The sequence below is a fragment of the Giraffa tippelskirchi genome, chromosome 13 (assembly GCF_054371585.1).
Source record: "Giraffa tippelskirchi isolate mGirTip1 chromosome 13, T2T-mGirTip1v1.2.pri, whole genome shotgun sequence".
Taxonomy (NCBI): Eukaryota; Metazoa; Chordata; class Mammalia; order Artiodactyla; family Giraffidae; genus Giraffa; species Giraffa tippelskirchi.
In genome coordinates this window covers 55,290,464-55,314,182 of record NC_137287.1, presented here as the reverse complement: position 1 = coordinate 55,314,182, position 23,719 = coordinate 55,290,464, and the positions used below count along the sequence as shown (strand labels likewise).

Here is a 23,719-nt window from a genome sequence, read left to right as displayed (position 1 = left end):
ATAAACTTTTTAATCAATGAGACTTTTCACATTGTCCAAAGTATTCTTATATATTACTATTAAAAAAATTAAAATTCTTCCTCAGTATGACAGAAATTAAGAGGTTGACTTACCGTTCTTATACTTAACAGGTTTTTCTGAAGCTGTTCAATTTTGCCGGCTTGCTTTTGGACTGTAGTTTGTAACTCGGCATTTTCAATTTCAAGCCTAAAATGCACATTTTAAAATAATGATTCTCACACATAGGGTTTTTTGTTTAAAGATTTTTTTGAATGTGGACCAGTTTTAAAGTCTTTATTGACTTACTGCAATATTGTTTCTGTTTTATGTTTTGGTTTTTTGGCTGTGAGGCACATGGGATCTTAGTTCCCCAACCAGGGATCAAACCCACACCCTCTGCGTTGGAAGGCAGAGTTTTAACCACTGGACTGTCACGGCAGTCCTTCACACATAGATTTTTAAAATACCACACTGTTTCTGAACAAACATCTGCAGGTTAAATTATGTAGGTTTTCAGAATTTTGAAAAGTAAGTGATTTGGCAACTGTACTGTTTTTCTAGTTGTGTTTTGTGGATAACTGGCTTCCCTCATGGCTCAGATGGTAAAGAATCTGCCTGCAATGGAGGAGACCCAGGTTCGATCCCTGAGTCAGGAAGATCCCCTAGACAAGGAAATGGCAACCCACTCCAGGATTCTTGCCTGGAGAATTTCATGGACAGAGGAGCCTGGTGGGCTATAGTCTATGGAGTCATAAAGAGTCGGACATGACTCAGTGACTAACACTTTCACTTTTCACTTGTGGATAATGTGCAAAATATGGAAATAATGGGGGAAAATTATGCATCTCAAAACAGCTCAAAGCTGAAATGTTACCGAGCTTCACAATGATGTTTTTATTATCATTACTGATCTAATTCTCATATTATATGGTTTATCTGCTTTATACTTAAGTTGTTTTCTGTGCTGCTTTAAATCATACTTTTGGATGTGATCTTGTGTTTTTTCAGTACATCTCACAGCCTCTGTATGTTGATCCTGTGTTTCTTGAGACTAAAAAGAGAAAAAAAAAAGGAAAAAAACAACTGTTTTAATTACTAATAACCTAGCAAATCCGCCAATGTCAGTTTCTGTCTCTTTCATCTGCATATTGCTTATGGCTGCTCTCCTGCCATACAGCAGAGTTGAGTTGTTACAATAGACACCTTACAGTCCATAAAGTGAAAATATTTACTGTCTGCCCTTCGTACGTTACTGACCTCTCCTTTAGCACTCAAACACAAAATCATGCTTTAAATTAGATTTTCTCAAATAAATAGATAAATTCATAAACTGGCCAAATGGGGAAAGACAGAAAATCACCTGACGATAAACATATATATATATTTTTTTATTCCAAGCTCCACATCAGCCATCACTTTAAATATCCACATATGTGAATCACCACAGCTCTTCCAGTGATTACGAGAGCTAACACTGCTGTTGGTGACAACCAGATGCTTCAGGGCCTAGTGTGAGAGGCAGGAGCTACACAGGAGCTAGAATGCACGGGCCTGTGTTCCAGTTCCATCAGTTCTGAGCTGTGAGTCCTGGGGCAAATTACTTAACCTTTCTGTATCTCAGTTTCTCCATCCATTACATGGAGACAGTGGTAGCATCAACCTCAGTGGGATGCTGGGAAGATTAAACTGGGGACTATACACAATGTATTTAGAAGAGGACATGACAGACACTAAGAGCTGTTTATAACTGGCGTTATTACGGTCGCTGTATTTTATCTGCAAAACCATTTGATACTTCAGGCAGACGGCATGCCAACGGAAGTGGTCTTTTACACAAGTCACCCTGAAATCCCTCTCCATACCATTGCAAGTGGCAGTAAGGGGGAGCATGAGGCCCAGAACACACGTGTCCAGTACTTCAAAACCATTCACTGACTCCACTAACCAACTAGTACTCTAGTACTTTTCTCCACTTACAATAATTTGTAACTTACTTCCTCTCTGTACTACTCAATGACCACTGGTTAATATGGAAATAGCACCTCCTGGACAGAGTGGTACAGAACCTTACATGACCGTCAGAGGAAGGGTGAAGTCACTGCCATGGAAATATTACCCGACTGCTAAATCAAAGTTCTGAGTCAATTCATTCCCACAACTGTTAATGTCTAGCAAGTACTCCGGTGAGAAAATTAAGGTTACGAGGTACGGATACCAGAGAAGCTATTCCCAGAACTTTACAGTTGGCGAAAGGCTAGAAATCTGTAAATCCTACTTCTGCCTACATAATGAAGGAAGGCAAATTTACACTTTTCTCCCAGAGTCGGGGAGAAAAATGAGCATTTAATTGAACAATTCTCCTCTATTAGACTAAGTGGTTTCAATTTTACATTTAGTTGCTTAAAATATATTTTAATAAAAGTTTAACTATACAAACATCTTCAAGAAGAAAAAACTGGCATGGGATGAAGTACTTAGTTGTGTCCTAACAACTGTTATGCTAAACTGTTTTCCATTTATGCAAGACAAGTGCTGTGCGTATCAATAAATATTCCCTGTTAGACCAAGGTATACCTAGATCAGATTCTGCCTCATGAAAAAAAAATGACAACAATGCAAAATTAAGGGCCAAATTGTTCTTCACAGACTAGATGACAGGGCTGAAGAGAAAAGGCTCGATGAGAGCTGGACAGTCAGGGAAGCTCTGGAGGAGAGACTGGGCACCAGGTCTGAATAAACGGAGGACCACCCAAGAGAAATAGAAACTGTGAAGACAGAAAGGACAGTCTGAGCAAAGGCAAGAAAAGGAGAAATCAGCCAGTGAACTCTGAGGATAAAATCCCACCACAGGGAAATAAAAACATGCCCACACAGAAGCATGTAAATCAATGTTCACAGCAGCATTATTAATAGTCGCAAAGTGAAAACAACCCAAATCTCCAGCAATTTATGAATGGATAAATATATCCACATACTGTTTATTGTTTGACAGTCAACAGAAATGGAAGAACTGATACGTGCTATAACATGGATGAACTGCAAAAACATGACATCAAATGAGAAAAGCTAATCCCAAAGGAGCATACTGCATGATTCCATTTATATAAAACACCCAGAACAGGCATGTCTACAGGGACAGATATTAGACTGGGGGTTGCCTGGGGCTGAGGGACATGGTGGGGGGGCCATAGGAGGTCGCTAAAGGATGCAGGGTTTCTTTTGGGGCTTGTAGAAATGCTCTAAAATGGACTGTGGTCACAGGTGACACCTATCTAGACTAAGAAATACTGAACTACACACTTAGAATGGGTGAATTATATGATACATCAATTATATCTTAATAGCTTTTTAAAAATCCAAAGGCACTATCTAGATAATGTTCTTAATTCTCTATTTTGTAGATGTATGTACTATACTCCATCTGAGTACCTCCATGCTTTTACAATGTGTCTAAAATGAAAAGAAGGCAGTGCCTAACTTCAACTGGTTTGTATAATATACTTTCTGCACAAGTTATTCTGAAATGCACGAAACAAATATACACAGAACTCCACAGCCATTCACAAAAGTGAAGATGAGAAATGATAATTTTCTGGAACATTCCATTAAACATTATCCTCTGATTTTATCTGGCTTGTCTCATCATGGTAATACAGGGATCACAAAATAAAATATTGTTCAATAGAAAAAAAAGTCTCTCAACTTGTGTGAAAAATGATGAACAATTCTCCACTTTCCTAATGGTATAAAATATATGAAAAAATATATATAATGCAAATGGCAGAATGAAAGTCAGAGTTTAAGAAATGAGTGCACTTAAAGATTAATAAAATTATAGTAAATTACTAGTAATGAAAATAAAAAAGAAAGCTGTCCACGAAAATCAGCATCCTAAAACACTTTATCCTACGTATTAACTGTCGACACATTCAATTTCACACATACCTGACTTGTGAGTTGATATAAGTTCTTTAAATCCTGTGCCTCAACTTCAATGAACTCCAGGGACGCCTCCGATGCAGACCGCTTTTTGAGGTTGTCAGCCAGTTCTTGTTGAAGGTGTCTCACAACTGCCTAATAAGATGCTCTGTCACTGAGTTTATCAAATCACTTTACTATTACGATATGTTAGTGATAAATGACTCCAACATATGCACTTTGAAAACTATCACCATGGACAGCAACTCACTTTCTTTTCCTCCTCCCTGAATGTGGTTACAGACCCAGAAGGGCTCCCCACCGGCCTTCCCAGTATTAAGTTCCTCAGACGAAGGAGGCAGCCCCGCTGTCCACACCCTGCCCCTCCCGATAAACCTGCAGAGCTTCACCACCTCACGTCCAGAAGGAAACGGGTGTGTAGGTGGGACAAGCGATGGAAAATTCCACACTGTGGAAACATTTTTCCTCTTTATTAGAGGCTTCAATTAACATCAGAGATCTTCACATATTCACTCCAGTGCTCAGATCTTTCCAATAGAGTCCTTCCTCAGCAGAAAAATGAGGCCATTCCCTTGCTGCTTATCTATTTTATATCTAGTCGTGTGTCTATGTTAATCCCCAAGTCCTAATTTGTCCCTCCTCCCCACCTTTCCCCTTGGCTAACCATAATATTCTGTAGTCATCTACATGGGAAAGGATCTGAAAAAGAATGGATATATGTATACCTATAACTGAATAAATTTGCTGTACATCTGAAACTAACGCAAAATTGTAAATCAACTATATTCCAGTATAAAAGAATAACGAAATTTAAAAAATGAGGTTGCTCCTATGCCTTCAAGGAGCCTCGATTACCTGGCCTCCACCTGCCTCCAGACCACAGCCCCTACAACCCTCTCCCTGATTCACTCCATTCCTGCTGCTCACGAATCCTCCCATCCTTCACTTTTATTGGGCAAACTGGTATTCAAATGACAGTAATTGATCCCTAAAATGAGAATTATGAGCAAATTGTTTGTAAAATGTTCTAAGCAAAGAGCATTAATAGCAATGGGAAGATTAAATCAAGAAGAGCTTGGTTAAAGCTCACCACTTGAGTCCCAAATTATGACTTAATGACAAATATATTTAAATGACTTGTTAATGAATCCTCAATTTAATGACAACACTTTAAAGAGTTGAGAGGCCATAAGAATAAATGATTCAAGCCTGAAATGCTTTCCAAGTTAATTCAAATTTATACGAATAACTAAAATTATACCAACATATATGACAAAAAGGTATGACAAGCTACTGAAGCCAAAGTACGATATATAAGTAATAGCATCTGGGAAACCTGGAATTGACTGTCAAGGTAATCCATGTAACTAAGGCTTTAATTGCAAAATATTCAGTTTAGGTTTGAGCGTTTCTTTTATCTGCTTCATCATGATACTGACATGTGGTTACACAGAGATTAAAATTACTATCTGAATAGTAAAAGAGGAAATTACTAATACCTGTCTATATTAAAAATTTAGAACTTAATCCTTAACGTTCCATAAGCGACACGATGTCTCTACTCAAAGTGAAGCATCTCTGGGGTCTAATTTTTATTTGCTGGATAAAAGGTGTGCTTTTAGTCTGTTTTAGAGACCATAGATTCACAGCCTGTGTATTTTTTATATTCAGCTAGATTCAACATTTAGCCAGAATTAAGAATCACTTTGAATTTTCTTTCAGGAAGTCTGAGAATTATTTCTCCTTCTGGATACTTACTTCTCTTTCTGCTTTCTCATTTTCATACTGACACATTCTCTCTTTTAAATGATTGCATTCATTGATTAACTCCTTGTTTCTTTCCTCCAGCATCAGACCTTATTTCTCATTTTCAGCAAGAAGTTTTCTCATGATCTGCTGAAACTGGTCTTGGATGCTAATGACTGTCTTCTCTTTACTGTCAGCTCTGTTTTGTGCATCATCCAGTTGCTGTCGGAGCAACATGTTTTCACTCTGCAGCTGAGATAATCTCTCCTCTAAGGATCCCGGCTTTCCAAGGTATTCATTCCCTTTGCTTTGTTCCTTCTGATACATGTGTTCAATTTCCTGCTTTTGACACTCTGCTTGGCGTAGGTCTCTCTGGACACGTTCTAAGATCAAAGTCTTTTCTTTGAGATCATCTCTCGTCTGATGCAGCTTGATTTTTAGCCTATTGAATTTACTTTCCACTTTAGAAAGTTGCTGGGAAAGCATCTCATTGTTACTTTTGAGCTTAGCCATATTTGGTATAGCTTCATTTGGTCCTGCAAGCGTAACCTTTTGTCTTTTGCTTTCTGGGAGGCAAGTTCCAGGTCTCTTTGTGATGTGTGACCTTGATCACGATTGTGTATGGCAGGAGCCAGTCTAGAATGGCAGGATTCCACTTCTGTTTCCAGTCTTTGTTTGCTTTGTTTTGCCTTCTCCAGCTCAGAGTTTAGCATTGTATTTTTGGCTATTGGAACGTTAAGCTGGCCAGTATGCTGGAATATAGTCTTTGTCAACGTTTCCTTGTTCAATTTTATTGCCTTTTGAGGATAATCATTCTTTCCTTTTACAATCTCAATATCCTCAAAACATTTCTTTTCTTTTTCCTGGTTCTGATTTTTCACTGTGTCTATTTCTAGTCTTGGCATGGCAATTTCATCCTGCGTATGGTTTTTGCGCGGCAGACCTTTTGCTTTTCTAACACTATCAGAAACCTAAGTGAGACAAAGGAGACTTTTAGTTAGTACTCAATAAAATGACATTTCAACATTTCCTCTGAAATGAAAGACTAACCTGTATGTTTATAGAATGAAAAGACTGCACCAAGTGGGTCTCCAAATAGAAAAAGTAAGGTTCGTTACAAACCTTAGACCTTATACAAGCAGAAATTCCCAAAGGTTCAAAAATTTAATTGAAGACAATGAATCCATCAAAGGAAAAAGAAAGCCCAAGGGACTTTTCAAGACGCTCAGAACTGGAAAGGCTTTTCTCTGAATTACAACAAACCCAGAAAGCTTAAAATAAACGATTTATAGATCTGACTACACTTAAAAATTGCATCTGATGTGCTGTATTTATATAATGGAAAACTACAAAGCCATAAAAAAGAATGAAATAATGCTATTTGCAGCAACAAAGATGGACCTAGACATGATCACACTAAGCGTAAGTAAGTCAGACAAAGACAAGTCATACTGCTTATATGTGGAATCTAAAATGAACTTATTTACAAAACAGAAAGACACCCACAGACATAGGAAACAAACTTACAGTCACCATATGGGAAAGGGGGTAGGGGAAGGGATAAATTAGGAGGTTGGGTTTAACATATACCATTATATCTAGACAAGTGTATATAAAATAACCAGCAAGGATCTACTGTACAACATAAGGAACTACATTTAATATTCTACAAGAAGAATCTGAAAAAGAATATGTGTGTGTGTGTGTGTGTGTGTATATGTGTTAGTCAGTCATGTCCAACTCTTTGTGACCCCATGGACTGTAGCCCACCAGGCTCCTCTGTCCATGGAATTCTCCAAGCAAGAATACTGGAGTGGACAGCCATTTCCTTCTCCAGGGGATCTTCCCGACCCAAGGATTGAACCTGGGTCTCCTGCATTGCAGGTGGATTCTTTACAGTCTGAGTCAGCAGGGAAGCCCCATTTATATAATATACACACACACAAACATATATACCTGAATCACTGTGCTATACACCTGAAACTAACACAATATTGTAAATCAACTGTAATTCCATAACACCACTTTCTGCCTTTAAAAACACTGCATCTGATACCTCCTATACAGCTACTTCAAGTAAGAGCCTTAGCTCTGTATATATTTAAATAGATGAAATTTCATACAAAAATTGTTTTCTTGAGAATATGCTACCTTTCTAACATTTTAATAGGCAATTGCAAGGCTTATACCTATTGACAACTGTACTGAGCACTTCCACAAACATCAGTTAACTCATTAGCTATAATGATTCTGGAAAGGAAGAAGTTAAAAACATGTAAGTAAGCTGCAGGCTTTTCACCAGGTCTTCTTACTAGTCCTCTTACATCAAACCACAGTTACTTCTCTAGTACAAACATATCAATACAAAACAAGCCTCCTATTTCACTCATGGTACATACACTAATGGTAAATAAGGTAAAATTTAGAGAGCTCTTCTTAGAAAATTATAAAATTATTTGCTGCTGCAGTAACTTTCATTACCTCTTCATAATGTTTAAAATAGTAAGATGGGGGAAATACAATGAAAAACACAATAATTATCATTAAATATATATTATGGCATATTTACCACTGTTTTCAAAAGTTCCTTGTACTGAAACAGGACACTACAAAGAGCAAAGGTTCATTTTCTCACAAGTACAAGAATGACTTCCAAAGTATGGTCTCTGAACTGCCTGTAGTTTTCCTCCTTACCTTCAGTGGAAGTATAAATTAACCTACTGATCAAGGAAGGGAAATCACTACCTAATACCAGAATAGCTACTGTTAGTAGCAAGAGTTTTTTTTTACTTTTTTTTCCTTGGTGGGAGGGGGAGTTTTATAAGTTTATTCTAAAGAAACAACTTTTTAAAGTGTACAAAAGTATTTTTTCGACTGACGTCGCAGTTTTTACTAATTGAAAAACTGTAAATGATATGAAAAGGCCGTTGACAGGGTATTGGTTAAAGAAATGACAGTGGAGCCAAGAACGGACTCTGATTTAGACACTGAAGGTGATGACGTGCGTGGAGTGACCGACACGCTCGCTCCAGAGCAGAGGGACTTGGTCGGGTAGCGCAGTCATCGGTGGAGTACACACGGTCTTCCTTGCCTAAACCACAATCAGGGTCCCGGCTCTGCGAGACGGTCGCAAAAATTTTGAGATCAATTCCTATGGAAAATATTAAGGCCTCTCCTTGGATGAGGCCATGGTGTGTCCCTACCTGACTGCTGTAGACAAAAAGATTTGAATTACAGATACTACTTTCCCGAGCTCTTCCCGAGAGCTTTTCGTTGTGGGAGATCTGCTGCAAGACCTCGGGGATGGGACCCGGTCCGTGTTTGAGAGGGACATCGGGTGGGGGAGTGAATTCCTCTGCTCTGAGATGCCCCTCAAGAACTCTGCAGAATGAAGGACAATCAACTTCAAGAGTGTCTGGTTTCTACCAACTGCTGGAAAAAATCCACGGGGAGCATTCCTGCATCTCTCGAGGACGCCAGTTAACACCTGTCCTTGAGGACTCTACTGTGAGGGAGAACTCAGCTGGGAAAGCTGGAGCCAGCGCTGAGCTGTTCATGGGGCAGGTGGACTGGAGGGCTGACGGGTACAGAGGGAGGGGGTCCACGACCCTCAGCCACCTGCCCGATGGCAACGGGGAATTCTTAGAGTAAAGCACGTCGCCACCCTCGGAAGCAGTTTCAGATGACTGAGTTAAGTCATCAAGGTCATTCACATAATTAATTTGTTCTTTGACCTACACATAAATAATACTGTTTCACAATGTCCTTAAAATATGTATAAAATATACCAAGTGTACAAAGGTGATAAATATCTTTATCAAAGCAAAAGCAGAGGCTTCTTAAAAGAACAGGTTTTTATCAACAGGATAACTTTATCAACAGAGTTCCTAAACAATGTTTTCAAAGTAAATGTCTCTTCAACAAAGGAAGATTTTCTATTTTGCCACTTGTCCTTTTACAAAGTATTTTTTAGAGGATAATATTTTTTAAAGTTAATTTTTTTTTTACTATACCTTCTTCTTTTCATATGCTGTTTTCCTTGCAGGCCTAAAAAAACCAAATGATTCTTTTCAGGCTAAAATTTAATAACTCAAAAATATAAACAATACCTAAACATTTGTTTTTTATATAACATCTTTGCATTCGTAAGTAATTTCTATAAAAGAACGAAACAATAAAAAGAGTAGCATTAAAGGGTAAAGAAAATATATCCATAATATTAATAAAACATTAAATCAGGACAAAGGAAAAGGAAAAACATAACATTACTTGCGTTATGTGATAGAAGCAGTATCTATCTACCAGGGTTTTTTGCAGTTGTCATTTTTAATAAGAACTAACTTTTATGGCAATAAAACCTATCTCGGAAGTATTCCTTAAGTCCTTATAAGAAAGAAACCCATTTTTGATAACCATGATATTAGCTTTTTGAGGGCTTATTATGCAACGGCTATGCATTATTACAAACGTCTGACATGTTTTAAAGGCATTCGGAGAAGGCAATGGCACCCCACTCCAGTACTCTTGCCTGTAAAATCCCATGGATGGAGGAGCCTGGTGGGTTGCCATCTATGGGGCCGCACAGAGTCGGACACAACTGAAGCGACTTAGCAGCAGCAGCAGCAATCCTCATGATCATTCTGGGAGATAGGTAATATATTAGATCCTTTACATAGGAAGAAATGGAGCAAAGAAAGGCTGAGGAACTTGCCCAAGCCCACTCAGCAGTTCACCAACAGACCCAGAATTCAAACCCAGGCAATCTGGCCTGAACGCTGCTGTTCCAAAATATGCTGAGAAAGTGATGTTGAAAAGTCTTTTTAAGTAATATAATATCATATGAATATATATTATTATTCCATGTCTAGCTATAACTACAAATGATAATTCTGAATCTTAAAACATATTTCTAACAAAACAAAAAGACTTTAGATGTAGGCAATATTGGAAATCTACTTTCAATAAAGATTTGTTTTTTATAAAGAAATTCATCAATATGCATTCATTCAACCATTTTGCTGTTTCTTTATGCATCTGACATACACTTGTTGAGCACATAATATGTGTTAACGACACTCTCAGTACAGAAAGCATGGTTTTTGTCATTTAGATCTTTATCATCCAAAGTAATAAATTGTAAAAGATTGTTAATTTTTTTTATTGAAAATAAGCAAAATCCCCCAACGACTATGAAGTTAATACGATGTGATGTCTCAGAGTACCTTACAAAATCATAGCTACCCATGATGATACTATCAACTAGAATCATCAAGGAATGATTAAATGCTATTCAGTATAACCTAAGTATTTGTAAATTCATGACTATATACTTTTTTTAAATCTATGTATGATAGAATTAACTTAAGTAGTCATCCACATATTTATTTACATAAGAATATTACACTTCAGAGCCAATGAACAAACAGCCCTTACCAAAACTACATATGAACAAAAGTATATATGTATGTAATAATTATGCACAATTAATTTATTGTAATAGTTTAAAGATAATATCATACAATCAATAAGCTTTCTAATATTGGAAATGCAAACAAGATGAAAACCAATGAACACTTCCTCTGCTGGCTCATTTCCAACAGCATACACACTACGAGCTCCCCTCTTAACATAAAACAAGAAACTCCTTTCAACTCCACACCCCTCTTCAGTTACCATCCAGGTCTCCATTGCCTGTCCCAGTAAATATCCCCTATGGAGCTGTTTAGGTGTATTCACAACAGTCCAGCTTCCAAGTGGACTATTAACCGAAACGACTTCCTGTCAAAGGCACGGGTCCTCCCCTTAACCTTTCTGCAGTGTTCGTCCAGTAGAGTTGAGGATTCTCTTCTCTTGGCCTGTATACTATATTATGCTGCTCTATTTCCAGAAGAAGTATTCAGTGCTAGTATTTCTTCCCCTAGAAATAAAGAATTTGTCCATGTTACCTGCCATCATCTTGATCCACTTTCCTTAAAACGCTGTCATCATTCATGTGCAGCAGACCATCAGTCAGTGAACTGGTCTTTTCAAATACTGGTGCAATCACACATTCTTCTGGTGTCCATTTGTCATTGTTCTTTTTCTTTATTTCCTTCCTGGGCGCGCCAGGATCGCTACTTTAAAAAATCCACAAAAAAGGCAATGTTTTCAAATAATTCGACTGATAAAGAATAAAAAAACAATTCTTGTAAAAGTCCAACTCTTACCCATTTTAAGTGATTGATTAATTCACAAAACAGTTATGAAGTACCAACCATATGCAAGAAAACAATTTCTTCCTTCAAGCACAGATATACAATTATGATATAATATGAAACGTAAGAGTTGACATATGAAAGTGATAAGTGAAATAAGAAAGCCTTTACAGAAGAAGTGAAGAGAGGAGGTCAAAAGGGAGAGAAAAGCGAGAAATCATTCTACTGGGAGATTAGAATGTGAGTACACAGATCAGGCACACGGCATCGAGGTTGTTTCCTAGGAACCTGAAAGGAAAAGTACAAAACACATGGAGGGAAGTAGAGAGATGCATCTGGAAAGACATTGGGAAGAACCTCAAGGGCTACACTAAAAACCTGGAGACCACTGGCTAAACACAATGATTCTTAGACATGGGAGTCATAATTAGATTTACACTATATGTTTTGTTTTGCTTTTAAACACAGTAATGTTTAATTTAGGAATTTCCCTGGTATTCCAGTCCTTAGGTATCTGCCTGCTAATGCAGGGGGCACAGGTTTGATCCCTGGTCAGGGAAGATCCCACATGCTGTGGAGCAATGAATCCTGTGCTCCACAACCACTGAAGCCAGCACCCCAGAACCCACACTCAGCATCAAGAGAAGCCACCACAATGAGAAGCCCAAGCACTGCAGCTGCAAAGAACCAGCGCAGCCAAATAAATTAAAAAAAAAAAAAAACTCAAAGAAAAAAGTAACAATTTTGATGATTTTTAAAATGTCACGTGGCACATCCACCATGAAAGAAGAAATCAAATTTAGTGGGGCGGGGGGCAGTTTACTTGTAAACCACCCACATGATGGGGTGACGTCAGCATGATGGATGAAAGGCAGGTGCTTCATCAGTTCTCCTGCCACCAACAACAGTTTGGCCTCCATCCATGGACATACTGAAAATGGTAGGAGGAGAAAACTGCCACCCAAGAGTCCTCTATCCAGAAACGCTGTCTTTCAGAAATGAAGGAGAAATAAAAACTTCCCCAGACAAAGCAAACCTGAGGGAGTTCATCACCACTAGTCCCACCTCATAAGAAATGCTGAAAGAAGTCCTCAAACTGAAACGAAAGGATGTTCATTAGTGACAAAACAAATTTAAATATACAAGACACTGGTTAAGGCAAGTATGCAGTCAAATCCAGAATACTCTAATACTGTAATATGGTGGTATGTTAACAAAGTAACTAGTATTAAGGCTAAAGGACAAGAGTATTCAAAATAACTATATCCCTAGTAAAAATAAAATTTGTAAATCACAAACGTTAGCTCAAGTTACAAATTATTTTACAAGAAAATAACAAATGACCTACCATTGAACATAGATATAGGCTTACCTATCAGAATCTTTATTCTCCATAGCAGGAAACTCCTGCTTGTTATTTCCTTCACTCTTTCTCTGCTGAATCAATCGAGTCTCAGCAGCAGCATCGCATACGCTGTCTGATACTTCCACTTCACTACTTTTGTGCTTCTTTTCTTCTTCAACCTTTAGTGAAAGTTTGACACTAAGGATAATTGCTATTACTTCTAAAGACTCTGTTTTCAATTTATTATTTGACTCAGCATTTGCCCTGATTTTAAGTGATAAAAATATTTTTGTGCTTACATGAATTTTATCACTTAAAAGTCACTGAAATTTTTGTAAAATGTGCTTCTTTCTGTTTGAGGGAAAGAAACAAAATTCCCAAAATTTCAAGAAAGGCTTTCTTAATATGCTACAGTTATTCACATCCAGTCTTCCCCATCTGACTGGCACAGATAGACAAGTGAAAACACACAACATCTGTCCTCTTTGGTCTTTACCACCTGGATTTTCCGTTATACAGTCAGATGTAGGGGATGTGACACCTTAGTGCCTCAGAAACAGAAAGGAAACTTTCTTCTTTCTGCACTAAAGCTATTCTTTCCCCACTGCCTTTTTCAATTCTTTTTTTCATTTGGATCCAGGAGATAGCAAAAACCTGATGGTGTTCACTGAAATATATGAACCAAAGTTTATCAAAACACAAGCAGCAGAATGAAACTGAGGAGTTGTTAGTTAGCGTGGAATTCTGGAATATAAGTAATGCTTCCCAATTCCACGTTCAATAACCATCAAATTTTATAGCTAGAGGGTATAGAAATAACTATCTACCTTTGCCCCACTATTTACCAATAACAGTTTTAAAATCAAAAAAGGTTAAATGATTTGTTCAAAGCCCCTAAAGTTGCATTCCCTAACATTTTATGGTACCAAAAGAGATGATACAATTCTGTAATCTTGAATCTGATAAACTACCAAATGAATTCCTTGAATGAATCAGGGAAGTTAAAAGCCTGACTTTGGCAAAGTAATTTAATTCGTTAGTTGGGGGTAGGGTTCATTCTCCTTTTTCTTTAAAGGAGAAGAGCTACAGATTTTTTTTTTTTTTTTAATCTTACACAAAAGAGCAAGCAAGTTTAAAAACCTACTACTGAAGAAAGAAAAATCTCACAGCATCTCAAACCTCAGTTTTTCCTTTGGAGATAAACATTTGATTTTTTTTTTTTTCTTTTTTTTGCTGAGGGTTTATACTACCTATGGGCTTCCCTGGTGGCTCAGATGTTAAAGAATCTGCCTTCAATGCAGGAGACCTGGCTTTGAAACCTGGGTTGGGAAGATCCCCTGGAGAAGGGAACGGCTACCTACTCCAATGATATTCCGGCCTGGAGAAATCCATGGACGGGGAGCCTGGCCAGCTACAGTCCATGGGGTCGCAAAGAGTCAGACACGACTGATCAACTCTCACACACATTACCTATGTGACAAAAGCACACATGTCAAAACTTACTACATTTTAGTAAACAACATAATGAAGAGGTCTCTCTCAAAAGAAACATCTGAGAGTGGTGATTAAAGCATATGTGGGAGTACATGTATCTGTTATTAAAAACATCCTGAAGTGGCCATGTTGGATATCTAAGTGCCCAGGGACTGAGGAAAGCAGAGAAGATCATACATATTCAACCACAGTGAAGAGATTAGAGGGAATACGAGTTTATGTCCCTTCTCTCAGTTTCTGCTTTCTTCCCAGTCTATGGAAATGCAACTTATATTTAATCTAACAGAGTTAAAAACAACTGCAAAACCCTAGCTGATCATACTTCTTAAGCACTTTCCTTGGTGCTTATTCTGGCTCAGAAGGTTACATGGTATGTAACTAAATGAGTTTCCCAGTCCATATGAAAGACTGAAAGAGACAGAATTAGATTGATTGAAGGACAAAAAGCCATGACAAGTTTCCTGAATTCCTATTATTTAGATGGCAGAAATAATCTATTTCTACACAATTACCTATTTAGATGACCCCACTTTATTCATAAGTAGAAAATCAAAATGGACCAGATCATCCAGAAAGGGAAAAACCAAAGCAAGAGAAAATGAACCTCTACCTCTTTTGGAAGCTGAATTTTCTCTTTTTCCAAAGCCAACAACACTACTTGTAACGTGTCAATTTCATTCTTAAACCTCTGCATATCCTTCTGTAATTCTTCATTTAGATACACTTTGGATGCTCTGTAACTATTTGGTGGAGAAGAATTCCCATTTTCTCATTCAGGTTCCACACTTTCATCATCACTAGCACTGCAATTATCTGCATGCAGTAGCTTCTGGAACCAGTCCTGTATTGGTTTGCTTTTCTTATCAGTATTTGTAAGGACAGCAGGAGTACCGTGACTTTTTATTTGAATTACGTGTTTCATCTTACCGGAGCAGACAAGCCACAGACAAGACTGATGTGTCTGTCCGATGTCTAATTTCCGATTAGTGGGATTTTGCCTCACATTTTCTGACATGTGCATATCAAACTCTTGGTCTTCTTTCACTTCAAATGTAACTACCTGGTCCCCTACATTTTTATTTTCTGCATCATTATAAAAACCCTCCTCATTTTTGATAAACACATGTTCAATATCTAGTTTATCACTTTCAAGGTCTACTTTATTTTCACTGAAACAAAGTTTTGAAGATGACTCACAAGCATATCCCAGGGACCCATAGTTTATTCGACAAAAAAACATTTTTGAAACTGGGTTCTTTTTGTTCAGGACATACTTGGAATACTAGAGAGACACATACTCCAAATGCATCTTTCTCCCCACAATCAGGTATATTATTTGTCATGTTAGGAGGTGTTTCCTTTCTGTTTGCTCCTTTTTAGGGTGATCATGTAGTGGCTTCTCCTCAGGACAAACGATCACTTTGTATTTCTCACAAATTTCACCTAACTTCTGCTTTAACTCATTTGTGATGGTTTTGACTTATCTTTCCATTCTAATTTGCCTTGTTTGATCCACCTTTTCTCATACTTCTCCACACAAGGAGGCCCTGAACATACAGATCTGTCCTGTCTACCACATTCCTTATTCATTTCTGGTTCTTGAGGCAATTTTTGCAGCTGTGAGAATGGAAGATTAATTGGGTTGATTTGATTTTCAGATGTCTTTTCTGTCAGGGTACATGTGTGCAAAATAATATAATCCTTAACTCATCCAGTATGGATAAAGAAAAATCAGAAAATTATTAAAATTTCACTGTTAAACTTCTTAAATTATATGTAACTACTCACAAATCACCAGATCACAACTAAGAAGTGAAAAATAACTTGACTTACCTGAAAATAGGCGAAAAACATTAACTCACAAACCCAATTTTGTCACTGTTTGATTGAATTAAACAATTTATACATGTTAAGTCAATCAAAAATGAATTAGATGATTTTTAATGTCATAAACGCTTCTTCCCTTAGAAATATTTCACCTCACTATACCGTATATAGGGAGTCCCTACAGCATGTCTGTTAAGGTTTTTGGTTTTCTTTTTTAAGAACTAATATCTGGAGAACAGACAAACTTTATATGACCAGGAGCCAAAATCAATGAACACCAATCAGAAAGAGGAACCAATTCCTGCATTTTAATGCAAATTACATATTATGATAGTGTTATACATCAATACATATTACCTGCTTACATTCAGTTATGTGTGTGCTCAGTCCTGTCTGACTCTTTGCGACCCCAAGGACTGTAGCCCACCAGGCTCCTCTATCCATGGGGATTCTCCAAGCAAGAAGACTGCAGTGGGTTGCCATGCCCTCCTCAACCCATGCCTTCCCAACCCAGGGATCGAACCCAGGTCTCCCACATTGCAGGCGGGTTCTTTACTGTCTGAGCCACCGGGGAAACCCAACAATACTGGAGTGGGTAGCCTATCCCTTCTCCAGGGAAATGCCCCGACCCAGGAATCGAACCGGTGTCTCCTGCATTGCAGGCAGATTCTTTACCAGCTGAGCTACCCAGGAAGCCCCTACAATCAGTTATATTATGTTCTAGTATTCACCAAAGAAAGCGGATAAAGCATTTTTAGTAGTATCTACTGATTTCCCAGCCTGAAATGAAATAAATTAGAAAGTTATTATCTATACCCTAAAAACAAAGGTCCAATCTAGAAGGTTCGATTCTCTTAATAAGCAACTGGGTTGATTCTGTGACCCCACTCTCTCCCTGAATGTTCATCCCTAAGTCAATTATGCCGAGATCACAGGCAGAATGAATCTTTCACTTGGCAGCAGTGACTGGCGATTTCAACCTTGAGCCACTGGGAATGATTTCTCTTTACATGTATCTAGGTCAGGGGCCATCATTGTCATATTGTTCATAATTTCAACTGCTTAATCTTATGATTCAGTATTTGATATCACCTTCTTAATCATGTAATGAAGTTTTAAAAACGGAAGAAGTAAACAAGTCAGGAATTTTTTTTCCCTCAATTCTAAAGATGAACTATAAATTATAATAGATTCTAACAGTATTTTAAGTTTTATAATTAAAGTGCTACAAAAACTATTAAATTATTATCTATCAATTCTAAAAGGGTAATTTTGAAAGGCAATTTTATTTGTTATGGACTCTGTTACACTGTATTGTGTTGTTAAAGCATAGAAATGGAATTAAACCAGAAATTTAAATTTATAGTTTTACTTACCTGTGATGGTGATTTTCATCTCCATCAAGTTTTTCTTGTTCTTCCTCCAATATCATTTCCAAGTCTATTTCTTCTGACAAATCTGCATGTTTAGTTAAAATTACTTAGAATATTTAGACAAAAGACATAATCTTGATTTAAAACACAGATTTAAAACATTGTATCAAATGATAGCTTAAGTTGATCTTAATCTTCAGGTGAATATTTACTTCCTTAAGAAATACCTCCAATGATCAAAAACTTCAACAAACCATTTGGGAAATACCAGATGTCACCAGGATACAGGCACACAAACAGCTCAAAGATTCATTCATGAATTCATCCAAGCATCAGTGAAAAAAACCATCAGAAACCAAACAAAATTTCAAAATACAGGACAGACGTATCAAGTCACAGTATACTCTCTTCTCTACTTCATCACAGTATCTTTTTAACAACACGTCAAGCTTCAATTGCAACATTATTCTTGGTTTACAAAATTCCTCTTACTTTTTATGCTTTTATCAATTCCTTAATCTGAAATGTTTCCCTGTACTCTTCTGACAAATTACTTTTCATCTTTTAAGACTCAACCTGCTTTGTGAAGTTGTCCTTGATTACAGCTATCTTTCCCCAGATAAACAGGTATCTCTTTCCTGTAGCTACCTTAGTACTTTATACATTTTTCTAGTGTATCTTTATAGATTTCTCTAGTGATAGATATACATCTAAACTGTAAATTATTTCTTTACATGTCTATCCTCTTGGCTTCTAGACTGCAGAGGACAAGCTGTTAAACATCACCGTAGTATAAATATTCTTTATTTTTTTCAATAATTATTTGTCTACCTAGGTCTCACAAAGAGTCCCAGAGTTCTAAATATAATCCTGCTACTCACTCTCAGTTGTATGCTAAATACTAGCCTAAACGGACTTGCTTCCTCCAGACTCTCTTTGTTATTTATTATATTACTATGGTCAGAGGGAGAATGCAAACACCTTGCTAAGACGTATTGTTTGGCTGTAGGTTGCATAAAAGGAGTCAGCACAAGGTAGATTTTGCCACAAAATCTAATTCGGAACCATGAGAATGATGGTAAGGCCGTGGCCAGGTGGCACATGGCTGAGTGCCCTGGGCTTCTGCATTACCTTGTTTGCTTTCTCTGTTTTCTGGCAGCTGAGACTGGCACAGGTGATGGGACGTGGAATTCCCTACCAGAAACACTGCTGCATTTTTCATCTTTTCTTTATCTATTAAGGTCTTCTGTCCGAATTCTGTGGATCTTGACTGGTTTTTGGTCATTGATTGTGACAGCAACGGACACTGACCATCAACTTTCAAATACCCAGCTCTTTGACAAGTCTCATTATTGAGGCTCCAACTAGTCGAATCCCAATCTGAAAATACAATCTGAAAAATATGAAAACAAAGTCTCCATTTATCAGAATCGGAGTAAGAATACAATCTTACTACCTCGTACCAAGTCTTTCTTCAGAGAATCAGCTCCACGTCCTCCTCTCCCCTCAAACTCACTATTCCTTCAGAGGTTACTCTATCTTACATGTCACTGTCATTCATGAAGAGATGTTACCTAGCATGTCTCATGTCTTCTACTTTTTAATTTTCTAGTATTACTTTGATTCACTCAATCTTTATTACATACTCTGTATTTCATAAGAACTTTATTATTGTTTTCCTTCAACATAGAAACATTTTATTAACAAAATTTATCTCTAACTTATTTTATGTTTAATTTTGCATGACAATAGTGTGCGTTCTAGAGACCATGGTTTTAAAAACACTTTTAATGAATGGTACTACTTTAATTAATGGTAGAAACCTAGACAACATATTAAAAAGCAAAGACATCACTTTGCTGACAAAGGTCTGTATAGTCAAAGCTCTGGTTTTTTCAGTAGTCACATACAGATGTGAGAGTTGGACCATAAAGAAGGCTGAGTGCCAAAGAACTGACGCTTTCAAATTGTGGTGCTGGAGAGACTCTTGAGAGTCTCCTGGACAGCAAAGAGATCAAACCAGTCAATCCCAAGGGAGATCAATCCTGAATATTCTTTGGAAGGACTGATGCTGAAACTGAAGCTCCAATACTTTGCGCACCTGATGCAAAGAGCTGGCTCACTGGAAAAGCACCTGATGCTGGGAAAGACTGAGGGCAGGATGAGAACGGGAGGGCAAGAAGAGAAGGGGGTGGCAGAGGATGAGCTGGTTGGAGCGCAGCGCTGATTCAATGGATAAGAACTTGGGCGAACTCCGGGAGATGGTGAGGAACAGAGAGGCCTGGCATGCTGCAGCCCATGGGGTCACAAAGAGTTGGGCACAACTTAGCGACTAAACACCACCATCATCAACAACTACTTTAATGTCAATGAGACGGTCTTTCCTCAATGTACAGATATCTTCAGAACTCATTTTTAAAGCCTTGGATAAACATCATAACCTGGAGAAGGAAACAGCAACCCACTCCAGTATTCTTGCCTCTTGCCTGAAAAATCTCTTGGACAGAGGATCCTGGCAGGCTACAGTCCATGAGGTCGCAAGGGTTGAACACAACTTAGCAACTAAATAAAAACACCATAAACTTATATAAGAAATGATAGCCTTGTGTGTGACTACTTGTTTCCATGTGCAAATAGGTAAGTCTAAGACCACACTGGAACCAAAGAGCACAGAGGGCCATGAGACAGGAATGAATACACCACAAAAATATTTTCCTATTTTTATAAAAAAACTAAAACTGTCAGATTTAAATTTCTTAAGAGAAGTCAAAGAAACAAGCAAGAAATGTAAAAGTGAAACTTAAAACCTTGTGTCAACACAAGAGCCCCTTTATCATTTTACATCCAACCACTTCAATGGTTTAAAACAGTGGTCCTCAAGTGCTTAAGTCCAGAGGCCCATTGGATCAGGGGGTCCAAGAGGTCACAACTATTTTCACAACACCACTAAACATTACGTTCATTCTCATTCTGTTCTGAGGGCACAGTGGAGTTCTTCAGAGACACGATATGTGACATCATAATACTAACGACTAACGGAATTAGCAACTATGATTGTGTGTGCTTGTATTTTAAGTTTTCAGTTTTATTTTCCAATATAGTGAACAACAATAGACTTAAACAAAGTTCCTTGGGATTCTCAATAATTTTTAGAAGTATAAAAGGATCCTAAAGCCAAAAACTTGCAGAATCACTGTTTTAAAAGATTATGTCTATCGAATCCTAAGGTATGATTACTTCCCCTACTTCTAATAATCAAAGACACAACACACACACACACACACACACACACACACACACAGTCTGCTAATCAAAACATCTGACTGGCCTACATTCATCTGTGTAACAACACCAAAATGAAATAATTATAAGCTGAAAAACGACTGACATATTAGCAAGTGAAGCTTTACTCGAGGTAAAGGTCAGAGTTCAAATAAGCATTTTTGGACACTGGAAAAATCTTAGGGTCTAATAATTAATCTCTGAGAATTCCTGAGAGTATAGAGATTTCAAACTGAGAACTTAAGGGTATCGAAACATATACAGAAACATCTTGAGTTCAAGCTTACATTTTAAACATCTCTTGCTCATATGCTTATAAATATCTTTTTTTTCAAAGCATGGATACCAACAATAACATTTGTCTTATGTACATCCAATTCTTCAATTAAATTTGCAAAAAGAAGTCAGGAGTACGAAGAGCTAACATTTCAAATATTTCAGTGTCCCTCTTTCCAGAAGGCACTTCCCTGATGGCTCGGTGGTAAAGCGACTGCCTGCAATGCAGGAGCCAGGGTTAAGTGTGTATCACAAAATTTACCTGAACTAAATGTTTGTGAATCCTTCATTCCGACTGTGTTATTAGGAACAGAATCTTTTACTCCGACTGTGGGCTGAATGGGTTTGGAAATAAGTTGATTAATAAATAATGTACATATGATACAATCTACAGTTCATATAATTCAAGATAAAAGCATAAATGTTTTTACCGTCAAGTTAGGATATTTCTCAGGAGAGTCTAAAAGGCAAAAGGGACACAGAGTTAATGACATGTAAATATGAAAGCCAGCTGTACCTCCATGCAGAGTCAGTACCGAGCAGCATCCTCGTGCTCAGCCTTGACATTGAATACATTCGGTTTCAGTGTCTTGTTTTTAGGGGGATGTTAGGACACCAGCAAGACAGACTATAGATAGTGAAGAAAAAATAGGAATACAGGTTTACCAAAGCATGCAGTAAGATTTCAAAAGTAACATTATGTTTTCAATGACTTTAGAAAATATTAAAGAGCACATAGAGTAACATTATGTTTTCAATGACTTTAGAAAATATTAAAGAGCACATAGACCAATGTGAACACACTGACTGATGAGGAGAAAATTAATCGTAATCAGAGGAGCAAATCGTGACCCCAAGAAAATAAATGTGAAAGCTGATGGTAAAATGCAACAGTATAAAATACAGCAGTAACATTTACACCATTATACTACAAGTATTTAACATGTTCTTCAATCTGTCCAGTCATTTAAGAAGTGCACAGTTGGGATGACAGTTCAGCTGAATGTATAATTCATTTCTCATCGGAGAAAGAGTAATGAACTGATTAGCTCGAATATACACTTACAGAAAAACGGTGCATAAACATATTCATTTTTTTCCAAACCCATGTGTGCTACTGGTATGCCTGCATGTCTTGGCTCCTCTAGTTTAGCCACCTTAAAGTTTCTCGAATCACTCCTGCAAGAAGGCAGATAAGACACACCTATGAAATAATGTACAATAAATGCTCAACATTGAAATACAATTATCAAAAAGGAAATAATAAATTTCATTGTCACAGAATTATTAGATGTTAAAAATCTTGCACATTTTAAAATCAGTATAGTATTTACTGAAAATAACAATTCTAGCATTTAGAGAATGAAGCCTGTCAGTCTGTTTTGTTTCAAAACGTAGTTTGGTTGGGTACATCATGCTAATGCTTAAAAGGATTTCTGTGAAACAACTGTCAAAAAATCAGTTATCTTAAAGAAAAAAAGTCAATCCCTCCATATTCAAATTAACAAATACCAGTACAACATCTATCTTTGATGCCTATAGTTACTTGGAGTAGCTGGTGTTGACCCTACTTCTAGCACCCCCTCCTGCCTCCGGTATTATCGGGAACAACAATGATCTTTTCTCTTTTCAGTGCAAATACACTGAAGCCATCCATCTAGAAGGAGCTCTCTCAGATGTCCTCATCAATTCCAAACTCACCTCCCTAAGGCCTGACTTTCCTCCCTTCTTCCTTTCACTAGAGTCTCTCCTCTCCAAAGGGTAATCTCTGGATCTGTGGTCTTAATTCTTCCCCCTTTACATTCTTTCTATGGATCATCTCCACCATTTCGTTTTCCCTCTTTGCTTAGCAACGGTATCTTACACCTGTAATTGCTACTTCAACTCTTTGCTTCCCTCTGGCTATAACCACGCTCTGAAAGAAAAACAAAATAGTGCTTTTCCTTGATCCTGTTCTGTCCCGCACTATCCAATGCTCTTCTTCCAGATTTCTCTAAACGCAAGGCTACACTCTTGCTACTAGGAGAGCTTGTTAGAAATGCAGAATCTCAGACCTCGTGCTCAGCATGTGCACTTCCCACAAGGTCCCCAGGCAACTAATTCAAATTTCAGAAACTCTGGTCTACACGGAGTCTGCTCTACATTATTTCAACTTAATTTATTCTCTGAAATCTTAGCCTCAACTTCCTCATTCTAACACTTGCCCCCAAACTGAAACTGCATTACAAAACTGGAAACTTTCC

At 37.6% G+C, this 23,719-nt stretch overlaps 1 protein-coding gene across 1 annotated transcript in view; it reads right to left on the bottom strand.

Annotated features, from left to right (window-relative positions):
* Positions 1-23,719, bottom strand: part of LOC145530947 (ankyrin repeat domain-containing protein 26-like) — a 39,602-nt gene that overhangs the window by 13,648 nt on the left and 2,235 nt on the right. Inside the window, 14 exon segments of the mRNA XM_081552281.1 lie at positions 114-207; positions 981-1,051; positions 3,946-4,070; positions 5,694-6,207; positions 6,210-6,656; positions 8,889-9,066; positions 9,133-9,419; positions 9,699-9,732; positions 11,631-11,798; positions 13,252-13,403; positions 17,918-17,994; positions 21,739-21,811; positions 21,908-21,936; positions 22,582-22,680. Coding sequence (XP_081408407.1) covers positions 114-207; positions 981-1,051; positions 3,946-4,070; positions 5,694-6,207; positions 6,210-6,656; positions 8,889-9,066; positions 9,133-9,419; positions 9,699-9,732; positions 11,631-11,798; positions 13,252-13,403; positions 17,918-17,994; positions 21,739-21,811; positions 21,908-21,936; positions 22,582-22,680 — 2,348 coding nt within the window.